The sequence below is a fragment of the Trematomus bernacchii genome, unplaced genomic scaffold, assembly GCF_902827165.1.
Source record: "Trematomus bernacchii unplaced genomic scaffold, fTreBer1.1, whole genome shotgun sequence".
Taxonomy (NCBI): Eukaryota; Metazoa; Chordata; class Actinopteri; order Perciformes; family Nototheniidae; genus Trematomus; species Trematomus bernacchii.
Window position 1 is genome coordinate 14,865,023 of NW_022987582.1, and position 16,174 is coordinate 14,881,196.

At 42.2% G+C, this 16,174-nt stretch overlaps 1 protein-coding gene across 2 annotated transcripts in view; it reads left to right on the forward strand.

Annotated features, from left to right (window-relative positions):
* The window catches only part of oxr1a (oxidation resistance 1a), a 192,402-nt gene that overhangs the window by 84,128 nt on the left and 92,100 nt on the right, over positions 1 to 16,174 (forward strand). For both annotated transcript variants that reach the window (XM_034127425.1, XM_034127427.1), the window contains exon 3: positions 2,525 to 2,721. In XM_034127425.1, coding sequence (XP_033983316.1) covers positions 2,525 to 2,721 — 197 coding nt within the window. The remainder of the gene's footprint in view (positions 1 to 2,524; positions 2,722 to 16,174) is intronic.

A 16,174-nucleotide genomic window follows, 5' to 3' on the forward strand; every position in this document is an offset into this window, starting at 1 on the left:
TGTCAGAGTAGAGACAAAATACAAATATAAACCTGAAAATGAGCATCATAGGGCCCCTTTAAACACTTTTAACGAGCACCGGAGTAGATTGTGGGTTTTTTTGGGAGGGGTTTTTTGCCAAATATATTCGTAGGAAAAAGGCCAGCGAGTGTGTTTATTTTAGACTTTTTTTGGAACACTTCTGTGAAGCAGAACATAATTTCTGTCTTGTGTTTATTCACAGCTCAGTCTACCCTGTTTGTCTCCTCCACCGGACTGTTTGGTTCGATCGGTTTCAAAAGGATACACACACAGTGACAGACAGCATTTCCATGGAGATTATGCATTTTCATTAGCCAGTTAGACACTATGTCATGTGTGCTGCTTTGGTCCGTCAGGGGATGGGCACTTGGGTGAAATGGCCAGAAAATATTGTGTTCGCTTCAGCAGTTTTGCTGGAATGATTGAAAGTGTGTGCGAGGGAGCGGAGTGCTGGGAATCTCGTATTGCTGTTTCAGGACTTTTGCAGATAGATAGTGTTCCAGGAGCCATTTCTCCCTTTATTTGACTCCAAGTTTTTACAGGAGCGGCCAAATATGATCTTCTTTTTTCCCTTTCTGTCATGAGGTGTACATTTTATGGTGTGTTATACATGAGAACACATGTAAGTGGATAGACCTGCTGCTGAGTGTTTTTGGATTACCTGTTCAGATTAGCCCAGTGGAGTCTTTTATAAACTGCAAACCCAGGATCTGGTCAACGTTTTAATAGGCTTTGAGGAGTTGTCGTAGGCAGATTTGATTTGACCTAGCTCAGCCTTTGATACACTTTACATAAGCACTCTACTTCCAAAGCCTTTTCCTACTGAAGAGTGTTCAAGGAAAACCATTCATTCTAAACTGGTGATTTCATTAAGAAATGCTGTTTCTGGACTACAGTGTGAGAGTCGTGAAGTCTGACTCAAACAATGAAAACGACTTTATATAGAGAAAAATACACTCCGAATGGAAATTGCAAAATAATGCAGACTATAAATAGTGTCAACAGGGTTTGAAATCGGATTATTGACCTTGTTAGAAACTCACAAAAAAGATTTATAATTTGGAAAGCGTAATCCTAACGAGGGACATACAGTAGGGCTGCTGTAGATCTCTGATTTAGAGGGTTGCCTGAACATGCAGATGTTTTAAAGTGATACAAAATAATCTTGATTTTGATTTCATCTGTTTGTATAGAAGTCTATGGAAAAGTTATCCTTCTTCTCATTTGGCATATTACCTGGGAAAATGATTCCTAATGATCAGAATGGCTAGTGTTAAGTCTTCGTCAATTCAGTATTACCATAAACCAAGATGGCGGAGGCCGAAAAGCCAAATTCAACGCTTTAACAGAAGTCTTCTAACCAATGGGTGATGTCATAAGGCGCTTTCACACCGGAGTACTTTTACCGTACTTTTCCCAGAAATAGTTCCGATAGTTCCTGGGATGTTGCGTTCACACCAAAAAGATCTTTTTTTCGGGAACCTTTTCACCCCTTTTTTTAGTCCCTGCTGGAGAGCAGGGACTAAAAAGGGGAGAAAAAGGTTCCAATGTCGATTGGCTGGGCGAATTGCAAACCACGCCCCGTAAAACTCTGAAAAGTTTTTGTGAAGCCGCCATTTTATTTCCTCGCATTAGCATTATTAGCATTAGCATTAGCCCAGCGCACCAACAGAGAGAGACTAACTTATGGCAACACAAAATAAAACGTGGGATCGGTGGAGTGATGAGGAGGTGTTGGCGCTTTTGGCGATTTACTGCCACCCAAAGTCCCGGACTCCGGGGGGCTCCGGGACTTCGGGTGGCAGTATACGCCGTGAAGTTGTTTGCGGCCTGCCAGTAAACCCAAAGCAGAAGAAGTGACGTCAGCGGCATTTGCGTAATCCTCCCTCAGGGACTTATTCCGGTGTGAACGTGATTTACTAGATAGTTCCGGGGAAATAAAAGTTCCGGGGACTATTCCTGGGAAAAGTACTTGCGACTAGGTGGCTAAAACAGCTGAAAATAAAGTTATAGTTGTCCATTTAAGATTAAATTAAAGCACTTTTCTTTAACATTTTCACCACAACAAGCTGCTTTACCTTTGCTCCAGAATTTCATATTCAGGTTGTTTCTCAGAGATTTGTCTCCATCAGGAGTTTACCTCTCTCCTCCTGCTGTCCCTCCAGCAGCTTTATCCCTGTTTACTGCAGAGAAGACTCAGCACTGAGCGCCGAGCGATGCTAATTAATTCACCCTTAACAAGGGTGTGATTAGCCTATTGATTCTTTCCTCCAACTTCCTTGTCGCTGCAAAAATGGTCTTGGCCGATTACATTTCTGTGACACTGCACATTGACACCAACAACCCCAGATGCAAATGTCTGTGATTGCTCTGCCTTTGCACGTTAAAGGTCACGCAACATTTCCCACCGCTGTGTATTCCCAATGGCACTTGTAATCGTTTTCAATTTCACAGACATAACATTAACGTGTTCTGCTTCCATGGTTTCCTTGTCTTCCTGCAGACTGAAGCAGAAGTCACAGTCCGTCGATATTGCCACTCAAGGTTTTTCTCCGACCCTGGTGCCAGCCTCACCCCCCAACAAGGCTTCACCAACTGTTGCCAAGGCAACAGCCGTCCTGGCCGTGCAGGAGAACAACACCAACAACTCCCAGCGCCGCAGCCCCCGGTGTGGGGAGCTGAAGAGGGGCTACACCATAGGTAAGAGACCCCGCGAGGGTTCTGTCCGTCTGTTTGTGGAGGAACTGATGAGGGCAAATCTATGGGGTTATGACAACTCAAAAACACTCACATTTTTGAAATGTTCTTTACCATTTCCCAACTTGTAAAAAGATTTCAACAAACCTGCTAGAGTTCCAATTCTCAAAATGTAATCAACCACCTTAGAATATCAGGGTTTCCCACACATTTTTATGTATTGTGAACGCAACGCTGCGCAAATTAATTAAATTAAAACCTTTTAAAATGCGTGTTTTCTAAATGGAGATCGGCTAAGCTAACACAGTATACAGTATGCTCCGACCGTCCACACTCACAACAACGGCCTATACAGACATAAATAAACCAGCGACTGTATTCGCCATGACACAGACAGTCTGTGGTTTAAGTTTGTTTAACTTTTGTCTAGTTTCTGAACAGATATGAGGAGCTGTGAGCTTGAGGGCTAACAGCTAACGGCTGATGTTGTTTTTCTGTGGTTCGCATTGAAGATGACGTCACGGCTCCGCCTACACTGCGTTACTATAGTTACTGCCCCAGCTACTAAACTGTAATGGAAACGCAGCATAAAGTGAGCCTGGCCTAATAAGGCCTAACAAGGCCTAACTATACCGTACTAAGCCGAGCGAGGCCCTGCAATGGAAATGCGCCATAAGACCATGCTTATACTAGACTAGACTTATAATAGACTAATTAGGACAGGATGTATCACATTTTCTTCAGTATGGGACAACAAACCTATGATCAGTAAAGTTAAGTCATTTAGGAGGCGATGATTCTCTTAGTGAACATATCCCCTATTTCTCTTTTGTCTATCCTCATCCAGACCATATCCCTGTTACTTCTCTCTGCTGACCTTGTAAGTGTACATCTGGTGGGCCATATCCCCTTCTGTCTATAGCACATGGACAAAACCAGCATGCACAGTGCACACGCCAGTATGTTTGGAGACACAACTCATTATTTCTGTGTCCTCTCTCTGTCAGAGCAACCTTGTATCCACCTCCCAATATACGCTGAAGCCGCAAACATGGTAGTTCTTTTGGAGAAAAAATTTGGTTCTGCCTCACACAGGGTGACTGGCTGTCTACATGATCTGGCCTGCAGACATGGCCACTGTCATACAGATCATAAATCAAAGCCCTTGATTGGTCTCTGTGTGTCATTCAAGCTCAGGATAACCTCAGCTCAGGTGAGGTAAAGGACTCTCTGAGTGTTTAGATAGTTAACTTAGTCTAAGTTCTCAGTGGGTCTCAAACGGTTTGGTCACCATTTATGTAAACACATATTTCCATTTGAGGGGGTAGTGACTAGGTGAAAAAAGGTAAGATACACTTTTAAAACTTGTTGAGAGCTAAAACTAGTCTTTGCTGCTGCCTCAAAGAGGAGCAGGAGGGAGAGAAGGGAGAGAAGGGAGAGGAGGGAGACAGGAGAGGCTGATTCAGGAGCACAGACACACTCACAACTATAAATGAACCAAAATACATAAATAAACAAGTTTCAGTGTTTTTTCATATTGGATATGTTATTGGTTATGGCCATGATTTTATGATTATTGAAATGTATACATTTCTGTTTCATATGGGTGTTCTGTTCCCATAGATCTAGTCTCTTTATTTTCCCCTCAAAATGCACCAGATTGATGCATCTAACTCCAAAATAAATAACAAAATCCAACAGAAAGGTTAATGTTGTTGTTGCACGTCACCTCACCTCACCACCACAGATGGCGTGGTTGTGGGGGGTGGGGTACCTATCTGCTGCGGGTCTATTTCTGTGTCAGAGTTTAGGTTGCTGCTGTGAGAGTAAGTACACTTCAGGAAGCTGACTCCTCAAAGTTGATATGAGTTTGAGCTAAACTAATTCCAAACTCATAAGTGCTCGGTGCTCCTGTTCTCCATGTTAATGTGATTCAGTTAGCAGGGTGTTCGGGTCAAGGTTGGAAAAAAGGAAGCGTGTAGGGAAAGTACGCAGGCTGAACCGCTGAAGGTAACCGATTCCTTTTATATTTGATGCTTGTTGCCAAGACTTTTACGTAGTTGTTATTCCCCTGCTGTGTTTTCTTGATGCATACCACACACAAACGGCTGTCCGTTTTCAGTTTGCGACGGAAGATATGCAGAGTTTCTGCTGTCCTGATGTCAATGGGGAGCTCATTCCACCATTTAGAAGCCAGGAGAGCAAACAGGCGTGTTTTTGACTCGCAGTGATGGAGTAGCAAGCCGATTGGCTGAAGCCGAGCGTAGTGCACGTGCTGGAGTGTCTGGTTTAACCAAGGCCTGGGTGTAGGAAGGGGCCGATCCCCTCACAGCTCTCTAGGCCAATACCAGTGTCTTGAAGCGGATTCTGCCAGCCACTGGCAGTCAGTGAAGGGAGCTGAGGAGCGGTGTAGTGTGGGAGAACTTGGTTTGAAATTGTAGACTGAATTTGGATTATCTTAAAATATGACATTTTTCATTTAAGTTAAATAAAATATAATAATGTGAGTTCCAAGTGACAATTGGGGTTAACATGGTTAGTTGTTTAACACATATCAGTTTCAAGGAATACCTTCAAAACAAATCAGAATAAATCAGAAAGAGGGTCAACAAAGAGATAATAATAGCCGGCAAAAAAAGGAATTGACTAATTAGCTCACTTTCCATGTTAGTTGATCATTTTTTACATGATACATAGTTTTAAGAAACTTTACCAACATGTTCATATGTCATGGACAATTATGGACAGGTATACAAAGGATAAAAAAAGGTCCATAGTTTCTGTGTTTTAGGAATTATATGAAAAAGGACAAAAACACATTTCTGTCTAACCTGCATAAGGTATATGATGGTTACTAAATCAGACATAATTATACTGATTGTTCATACATTTTTCTGTCTGGACAGTTCCAATCAGCGAATGGATTTATTTGTGGATCTACATTTGGAGTCATGCAAGTCCAATTGGAATCAGATCAAGACTTTACTTTTTGGGCAGGTTCAATCGGTTTTTTCGGTCTGGTCGGAGTTGGATTGCGATTTTTTTTTTTTTACACCAGCCTGAATGGACCAATTCAAATGTGTTAGAGTATAAACTGGTTGCAATTAAAATAGCGCCTTAATGTTTTAATATACTGTATTCATGCCTTTCAGAAAGGTTAAATAATATCAAAGCTCCTAAGCTGATGATCAAAAACCTTTCACCCAAATGCAATTCAAATGTTGTCAGCTTTGGCATCTACCAATACCCATAAGATCCCCAAATAGATGTTACCTTTTTCTATGACACTAAGACGAAGTAGTGCCAATCAAACTGCCAGTCAGTAATCTTGAATAACCATTGGACTGTATTAAAAATCATAATTATTTGCCCATCCCTAGGATATGTTTTGATAACAATCAACTACAATCAGAATACAGTTTGGTTTTGGATTAAATATGATCTGAAATTAGCACACTTTATCATCCGCAACCAAAGCAGAAAAAGTGCCACCAAGGTGATCAGCTAATGTATCTCAAAGGAGTTTTTGCTGATCCATCAGCTCTCTTTATAAAGTTCTTGAAGAATTTAAATTTCACATTAGTTCCTTGAGCATATGAACTGCCATTAGTTATGTTAATCTGAGCAGCAGCTTTGAACTTGGTCTGGGTTTCGAGGGGATCCTTTCACATTGGGTCATAGGTCGCCGTTTGCATCGCGGTAGAAAGACAGGGTCAGGACTGGGCAAAGGTGTGTGTCCTCACTTGTGTATCTGCTGCTGCTACCACACTCTGATGAGCTTTCTACAGAGTCATCATGAATCGACTCCACTCCCGAGGCCAGGCATCGACAGCAGGACAGATTGATCTGCGGTCGTCCGCATCAGTCACGTGGACGATAATCGATAGAGGAAATTGTGGAGTAAAAGCCTGGCAGGACAGGTGGAGAGACTGTTGATATTTCAACGTGCTCTCATCATCCATTACCCAGTATTATCAGTGGAGACTGGGCTCTTTTTAATAAAGCGAGGGTCGGAAGTCACAGTCGCTCAGCCATTAAATGGAACGTGACTTATTGTGCTTTTATGGCTTTTAACTACAAAGTAACAAGCTGTACGGCCTCTAAAGCCTGAGTCGTACCAGTTAATCATTTGGTCGTTGGCCTAGATAAACCCCCCTCACATCCTGAGTTTCTCCCCATATGACTACAGAAACACTGCTTCTGTCAGTCATTTACGCCGCTGTATCACATAATGAGACATTGATTAGTGACTGTCCCGTCTCTCCACTTCCTATCTAGATGGGACCCAGTGAGCCCTGTGGCATTTCTCTCTCATCTCACCCGGGCCAGGCTGCTCCTACTGAGCTGATCATGCTAATGTATTCTAATGGGAGAGTAATAATGTGGCGGGCAGCGTGCTGTGCTGTCTGCCACACTTCAGAAGGACCTGTCATAAGAGGCATGAGAGACATTCACCACCGACATTTTAATAACCCCACCAATGAACCCCCCACCAGGATGGCAACAACCATCATCTGAGGAGGAGCAGTGATTGATGTGTTGATAAGCTGTATTTGAATTACATGTGCCACATATTTATAGTCATTGCACCGTCCTCTGACGACATTTCAATGTATAGTTTGACTTGGTACAGGTAAGGATCCTTTGGAAATGTATACTTTTAGCCAAGTATGGCGTTAGTTGCATTCATTGATTACCATCATATATCAGAATCGAGTATATTTCAAGGACATTTACACAAATAAGGAATTTGCTTTGGTGTATGGTGGTTCAAACATAAACAACATAGTGCATGGATTTCAATGTATTGATTCCGCATCATACTTGTGCAACTCAAGCTCGTTCTGTAGACCATATCATCTCAACACCATTTTATAGAAATGCCACTCACAGTACCAACAAACTATAGGGTTTTTTTTCTATGGTGAAGGAATAATCTGAAAATGTAGTTCCCGCTCATGTGTGACTTATGGCAGCCACGCTTATCTTTGAAACCTTTTGAAATCCAAGTGTTGTTTTGACACTCAAAGAAAAACACTTCACCTTTTTGGCATCCATTTCATTTTGGTATTACCACTTAAAGTGAATGAACACAGTGGAGTAGAGCAGTGGTTCCCAACCTGGGGGGTGTTTTTTACATATAATTGTAATGCAATACATGATTGTCACTAAAAGCCTTGTCTCTACATTACAATAACATATACAAAATAATTGATGAATTAATTTGAATAAAAATTCAAGTTAGTAGCTATTATAGGCATAAAAAGACAGAAATGTATAATTCTTTCTTTAATAGAAATGTTTCTTCTGCCCGTAAAGTGTCCAAACCAGGCTTTTCTGGATAAGCGCATTTTTAAAACATAGTCATTGCCCATGCCGGTTTCAGATTATTTGTCACAGTTGCTCCGATCAGATCGGTCTCCTCCATTTTGTAGATTATTTACGACTTTTGAATCCACATAAACACATCGGCAAAATCCGGCTTACTTTGAGCATGTGTTTTAAACCATTTAATCCCTTTGTGAATTGTTTCCACTTGCGCCGTCCTTTAATTTCTTCATACAGCAAGGCAAGGCAGGGCAAGGCAATTTTATTTATATACTGTAGCACTTTTCAGCACGTGGCGATACAGCGGGAATCCAAATGAATTAATCCTGAGGGGGTGCAACTTCTAACAGGAGTCATTTGGGGGAGCTCTTGGGAAAAAAGGTTGGGAACCCCTGGAGTAGAGGAACAACTTCCAAGGTGCACGTGAATGCAGCATTCATGATCAGTTCGAGGCTTTCTTAAGTCACTCAATTAAGTCCATCTTCAAGGCAATAATCAGCGATCTTATCCTGCTTCCTTTGTTTTGGTGAATTCATCAACATTACAGTATGTAAGCAGAACATCACAGTATGTAAGCAGAACATCACAGTATGTAAGCAGAACATCACAGTATGTAAGCAGAACATCACAGTATGTAAGCAGAACATCACAGTATGTAAGCAGAACACTAACATACAATAACAACAGGTAGGGAAATCTGACGGATTCGTGATCAATTGAATTGTTTGGAAGGCTGACTCTATACATATCGGAACCCAAAAAGAGTTGTAATTTTCACCCATCGCTAAGTGATTCATTCATACTTTGTATATTATGTTTTGAAACAAATCTATAAACAAACAAAGAACACTTTTTTTGGTGCAAAAGAGGAAGGAAATGGCCAAGGTGCCTGTGATGCCTTCTCTGCAGCATGGCTTCCTGAAAAGGTGTGACACTTGACACCAGCAGACTTCCAGCACCTCTGTCTGACAGCCTCAAGTCCCACCGCCACGTCTGACCTTTACATCATTGTAGCCGACCTGTAGCCTCCACTCTGGGTCTCAATGAGCTCTACTCGCTAATAAAATGCCAAACAGAACAACGTCTCTGCTGCTCTACACTCATTATGTTCCACCTACGATGAGTGCCTTTGCAAACAGTTTTCTAACACTGTTATTGGGTGCGTGCTGTACAAGTACTCTTCTATCTATTTGTTTTCCAAGGCTGACTCATGCTCATGTGCTTGTTCACAGAACATGTGGGTCTACTTCTGCATGTGTTGGCCTGAAGTGAACTTGGAAACAGTTTTTGACTGTTAGGTAAGCGCTTGCTGGCGGGAGATATGCTGCTGTCCCTCCTGCAGATGTCTTTGTATGAGTGCAAAGAGAGAGCCTTCGCAGTATGTCGCTGCAGATAATGGCTTCACAGAGAGCTGTTGCACTTCTCGCCTCCTTGCATCCCTCCACCCCCCCCCCACCCCCCCCCCCCCCCACCCCCCCCCCCCCCCCACCACACCATCCTGTTTTTTTCTGCTCTTTCTGCCATTTTGTTCCTCTGCTCCCTCACACATTCCCTCCCTCCTCTTCCCTCTCTGCACCTTGTCTCGCACTCTCTCCATCTTCACACCCTCTACCTTGTTATCCTCTAATGTATTTCCCGCGTGTCTGACCGGGGGATATAGGCCGAAGGTAATCTGTCTCAAGGACAGACGGACAGACCAACAGATTGCTACTAACTGTAGCACCAACCTTGGCTGTGGTCTTGAAGAGGCATTTCATCACATTATGCTTCTGTCAGACTTATTTACACACTCAAGAGACAGCAAGAGTCCTTCTTTTGCATTCACTTACAAAACAAGGATGAACAGTTCATTTCAACTGCAGGAAAAGGGATTTTTTTATAAAATGGTTAAGCACCTCATCAGTTTTTAATGTAAATACTGAGACATTTTTTATTTACAATCTCCAAAAGAAATGCCTGCAGGTTTCTTCTTTAATTCGTTTTTTAAGGGGTCTTTTGTGGTTTTGGGGGGTTTTTCCTTTCTTGAATGCAACTGACGCCTTAGGCCTTAAAAGCCATACAAAAATGAGATTATTATTATTAATGAAATGTACTCCATAAGAGTTAAAACACCACTATATATTATACTCTCATGTACCTGTTGGAGATAATAATTATACATTAACTTTGTTCACTTTATGCTTACTTGTCATTTCTAAAAATGCTACATCATTGAATTGCTACAGTATGAGAAAGAAAGTAATGGCTATATTTATAACAAATTCACCCGGCTTTCTAATCTTTTCTAGAACAAGTGTGAATTTCTTACCTTAATGTTTACCTGCTTTGCTTATTTTTCAAAACAAATCTTAAATTTAATAAAAAAGTGTGTCCTCAAAAGATACTTCAAAGCATTAAATGTAATCTTCTGACACCTGCAGACTCCATGAAAAACATTGTTTATGATATCCTGTGAAGATGTTTTATAGTCTGTGTGCGGAATTATTCAAGCGCTGACTTGCATTGCTTCCTCAGTGAGTTTGCGAGGCTGGCAGAAAGCAGAGACTCTGCTAACACAGCAGTGTCTCTACAGCAGCTGACAGAGGAAATGCTAATAAACAAGACAGAACCACACATGTTGGGAGTATTGCCCCATGAGCAGCAAACCCTGCTACTGCAGCCATGTGACTGATTATTCCCCTGTTAGTTATTCATTGGATTTTCACTTCAGGGTCGAAGAGGGGAGGAACCGGTGCCGGGGAGTAATACTCTGACTGCTGCCGGCTCAACAAGCCTCGCTAGATATGCTGTTGCATGAGAGTCGCTGGAATGAAATTAGTAGCTGTACAAAAAATGGAAGTTGGTGTCTGGTTGGATGATGAATGGCCATCGTCTTGTTTCTTTACATCGTATACTTTTAGTTTGAGTGCGGACCCCTATTTCCAGCAGCTGTAGAGTCACAGCATGTTAGCTTGTGAGGAGCTAATCACTATGACAGTTGACAGTTATAGCCAGCGCTGCGGGCGGTACACCGGTGTGGCTGCTCTCTTTCTGTTTGATGTAATTGTCTCAGGTGGCACGTCTCTTGGGTTTACACATCCAGATCGTAGCCAGCGGTGCCAATTACACACAAGCCTCAGTAAGACATCTCTATTTTCCTATGGAAATGGAACAACGTACACATCTGTGACAATTTCAAAGGAAAAGAAAAATGGTGTGCTTGACCTTGATAGTGCAGTATTCTCTGGATGATTAGAAATTCTTCTCGCTAGTCCACTTTTTAGTTTGATCGCCACATTTTTCAAATGATTGCACTCTGATCAGTACTGGAAAACTGAATGTCACTCTTAGTATATACGCCCATCTGACCTTTGAGGCCCACATTAAACAGCTGTGCAAGAACTCCTTTTATCACCTCAGGAACATCGCCAAACTCCGCCCCACACTCACTCTGTCTGACGCCGAAGAGCTAGTCCACGCCTTTGTCTCCTCCAGGCTGGACTACTGCAATACACTCCTCATCGGGATCCCTAACAAAAGCATCCAGAAGCTCCAGTACATTCAGAACAGCGCTGCTAGGATCCTGATGAGGGTGCGCAAATATGATCACATCACCCCCATCCTTAAATCTCTACACTGGCTCCCCGTGGAACTGAGGATCGAATTCAAGGTCTCCGTCCTCACCCACCAGTGTATCCATGGAACTGCCCCTTCCCTACCTCAAGGAACTCCTCACCACCCATACATCCTTGCGGACCACCCGCTCCAGCAACTCCAACCTCCTCAGACCCCACAGGACCAAGCTCCGTACTATGGGAGACCGGGCCTTCTGCTCGGCTGCTCCCAGTCTGTGGAATGCTCTCCCCGACCACATAAGAGCACCACAGACCGTGGAAGCTTTTAAAAAAGGCCTCAAAACCCATCTATTCAATAGAGCCTTTCCCTAGACCTTTTATTTATTACCACCCTTTTATTTTATTTTATTTGTATTGTTTGTTTTGTATTGCTTTTTATTCATTCTACCGTGTTGTGTACTGTTTTTATACTGTTCATGCTCACTGCTTGTAGCACTTCGGGATTTGAAGTCAAATATGAAGTGCTTTATAAATTAAACCCATTATTATTATTATTATTATTATTAGTAGTAGTACAGTAGACCAAAGGTTTTTTTTAAGAGTCGTGATATCCTGTCAGCTGTCAACATCTTGTTCTCGCTTGGCCTTAGATCACCTAGTGGTGAGGTCCATGAATTATTTGATGACGGAAGTCCGTTTTTGAGGAATTTAAAAAAGAACCAAGACCTCTGATGGAAAAAATACAAGGCAAGGCAGGCATGCTGGGGAAAAGTCCAGAAGCGCATGTTGCACCAGGTCTCGAAACAAAAAATGAGTTGTTTTTTCTTGACTCAGTGATTGGTGGCCAGATCAGTAATTGGATCATTCTCATCTTTGTTATAAAGCTGCAGTTGTAAGTTAGGGGAACTGCTTGTATGTGACCCCCTATAGCCCTGGCTGCGTTGTTAAGTTGCTTACAAATAGCATTTTCACGCAGCCTTGGCTTTTTTTTTTCACTGCTGGTTCTAAGAATGTAGACAATAAGAACTTACACAACATAACAAGCAACTACTCACATATCCACACTTCTTATCCATATCAATATATTTTCCATTGAGTTCAAATTCATCCAACATGAATAATAATATAATCACGTTCTAGACCCTAAACTTTACCTGCACCATAATGTGATTAACATTTTAACCTTAAAAACTAATTTCAACCTCTTTGTGTTTCTGCTAAATAGGAAATGTTAGCATTTTATTCCTTATGTTAAGTGTTAATTTGATAGGGACACATGCAATATATTTGTTAATTTACATTACATTACTTTACAATCTATACAAGTGAATGTGACAAACTATATACATAAGCAGCAGCATGTTAGCATTATCAGCATATTAGCATTATTACATGTTACTTGTTAGACGCTTTTATCCAAAGCGACTTACATACTCAGTACTGTGGGCAATCCCCACAGGAGCAATTTGGGGTGAAGTGTCTTGCCCAGGGACACAACGACATGCTGACTGTAGTGGGGTTTGAACCTGTGACCCCCTGATCCCAACACCAAGTCTCCATCTACTGCGCCACACGCCTCCCTAAAAAGCATGCTAAAGTACTGTAAGTATGACAGCACAGCTGTACCCTTGTATAGCCTCACCAAGCCTTTAGCATGTAGACTCTTAAGGGGACAGCATACTTTATCACAATTGCAATGGGGGGGTCTATCTCCATCTCCATCTCCAAACATCTTTGTATCTTTGCAAGACTGACAATCTGACACCAACTTCACCAACTTCACACTGCGATTAGAGGCTGTGATGTTAGCTATGGCACCTTAATTGTTAAGGATGGTCTGTTTGAAAAAATGTCCATTTAAAAAACTAAATAAATCGATTGATTATTTAAGGATCAAGGTAATCAAACAATCAAACAGGTCTTTAGAAGAGGTATTTTTGGTCTGGAATCAAGTCGGGCATACATTATTTTTTTGTAGAAACTTAGCAAAGCTTTTATCATTTGGACTTGAGCTTATAGCATTTACTGTAACCAGACAAAGGAAATATCCCATTTACTCACTCCTGTGTTGTTATTATTACAGACCATTTCAGATGCAGATCGCAAGAAAAAAGGAAGCCACTCCTTTGTACTGAGATCCACCTTAAGTTGGCCCCATGTTGTACATCAGTATCAAATCTTCACATGCTCTTCCCAAGTGAATGAGTGAGGAGGGATGGAGTGAAGGGAGAGAGAGTGAGAGCTATTGGTCACGCACTGGCAGCAGCACCCAGCAGCCATGCCGCGGTGCCTCTGCCAGCAGAGCTGCTTGTGTGCACTGAGATAAGCCAGAGCCTCCTCTCCTTGGCGGTATAGGCTGGTCACGTAGCACCAGAAGGCAGCTTAGCCCCAACACAAATCCAATGGGTCTCTCCCTCACCCGCTCCTACTGTAGCTTCCTCCCACACTGTCTTTCTCTGTCTCTTCCCGACTCTCGGTCTTCCTGTTTTTCTCAAGGTCTTTGTCTTTTCCCATTGACTCTGCATATTTATTTGAGGGATCAGTATTTACCCTTCCTTAGTGAACAGTAGGCGAATATTGGAGCTTGCTTTACAGTGCAATTGCTGTAGATGTTTGAGAGGTTAAGGTGAAACAACAACATGTTGAAAGTTTCAGTGGGTCATAGGCTACTTTGTTTTTCATCATTGTGTGATAGATTACATGGTAACTGACTACACAGGTGTGTCACTGCAGAATGTGTCATCTTCCATAGAAACTCTCTTAAATATTCAAATAAGGTCCCTCGTGACGCAGAGGCATGACAGGGGGGGCGTGAGAGACCAGGAGGAAAAATTGTTATGACGTCGGCATGACCGGCGGAAGTTACACTTAGAAACCTTAGAAACCTATGAGGGCGCTGTAGGACCCAGGTGTGTAATGTACATGTTGAGGATGGAAGGTCAATAGGCGGCGTCAGGGGGGCACTAGGGGGTGCTGCAGCTCCCCCTAGGATAGCCATAGCACCCCCAATGTATGTCTTTTTTTATTTGTATGTGTGAAATTCATAATTTGAAAATGATTGATTCGAAAATAATATGCTACAGTACAAGTACGTCTGGGTCTCTGTGTTTCATTCAAGCTCGGCTCTGTGTGTGCGTGGAACGAGCCATTTTGTGTGCGTGCGCGAGCGAGAGAGTGAGAGCGCACTGGTACCGGAGATTGTTGTTGTTAGCATCTGGTGCTAGCTATCTACGCTAACGGATATAAGGAGCTTTTTCAACAACAAGGTGGAGGGAGAACTCTCTCCTGTCAGACTGAGAGGCTCAGATAACCTCAGGTGAAGTAAAGGACTCTTTCAGTGTTTAGATAGTTAACTTTAGTCTAAGTTATCTCAGTGGGTCTCAAACGGTTTGGTCACGATTAATGTAAACAATTATTTCCGAGGCACGCGTTTATATGATCATTATATGTATAAAAAAATAAGAGAATAAATGAAAAACAGGTATGAAATACTATATGACAGTAAAACAAGAATAACGTTTAAAGGTCCCATGTCATGCTTTTCTGGTTATTACCCATCCCCTCGTGTGTTATGTAGCTTTTTCTGCATGTCAACGGTCTGCAGAGTCACAAACCCTCAAAGTACACCCTGTAGCGAGTAAAACTCTAACACAGAAAAGACCTGTCTATGCTGCCCCAGAACGCCTCGTTGGAGATTTTTCGTTTTCCATTTTTTTCTTCCTGAGTATAGTGACGTTTAGGACAGAGAGTGAATACACATACTATACAGAGATGCTGTATGAGAAACCAATGTGATTTTGGAACATTGAACAATGTAAATCTATTCTAGTAGACCAAAACAATGGAATTATGATCAGTAGAAATGGCCATGACATGGGACCTTTAAAAGGGGAGTGATTTGTAAAATATCCATAAAGAAAAAGTAAATCTGTTTGAGAACCACTGGTACTGGAACTCAATACTAATGGCGCATTTCCACCACACGGTCGGCCTCGGCCACGCTCGGTACTGCTTGGCCGCGTTGGGCCTTAACAGGGCCGGCTCACTTCATGCTGCGCTTCCATTACAGTTTAGGAACTGGGGTAGTTACTATAGTAACGCAGTGTAGGCGGAGCCGTGACGTCATCTTCAATGAGAACCCCAGAAAAACAACACAGCCGTTAGCACTCAGAGCTCACAGCTCCTTATATATGTTCAGAAACTCGACAAAAGTTAAAGAAGTACAAACCACAGACTGCCTGTGTCATGGTGAATACAGTCGCTGCTTTATTTATGTCTGTATAGGCCGTTGTTGTGAGTGTGGACGGTCGGAGCATATACTGCGTTAGCTTAGCCAATCTCCATCTAGAAAAACACGCATTTTAAAAGGTTTTTCGCCTGCCGTCTGTCTGCAGACTTGTCAAAGCATTAATTCATGGTTTTTACTAACCGGTATCAGTATGTTGTTACTTCGGCATCATTTTGAAACGTGTATTACAATTAAATCACGGTCAAATATGTCCATCTTGTTGTAGTTGTAGCCTCCTTGCCAGCGATTCTCTCTCTAGTTTAGCATACTCAGCCCGACTCAGCCC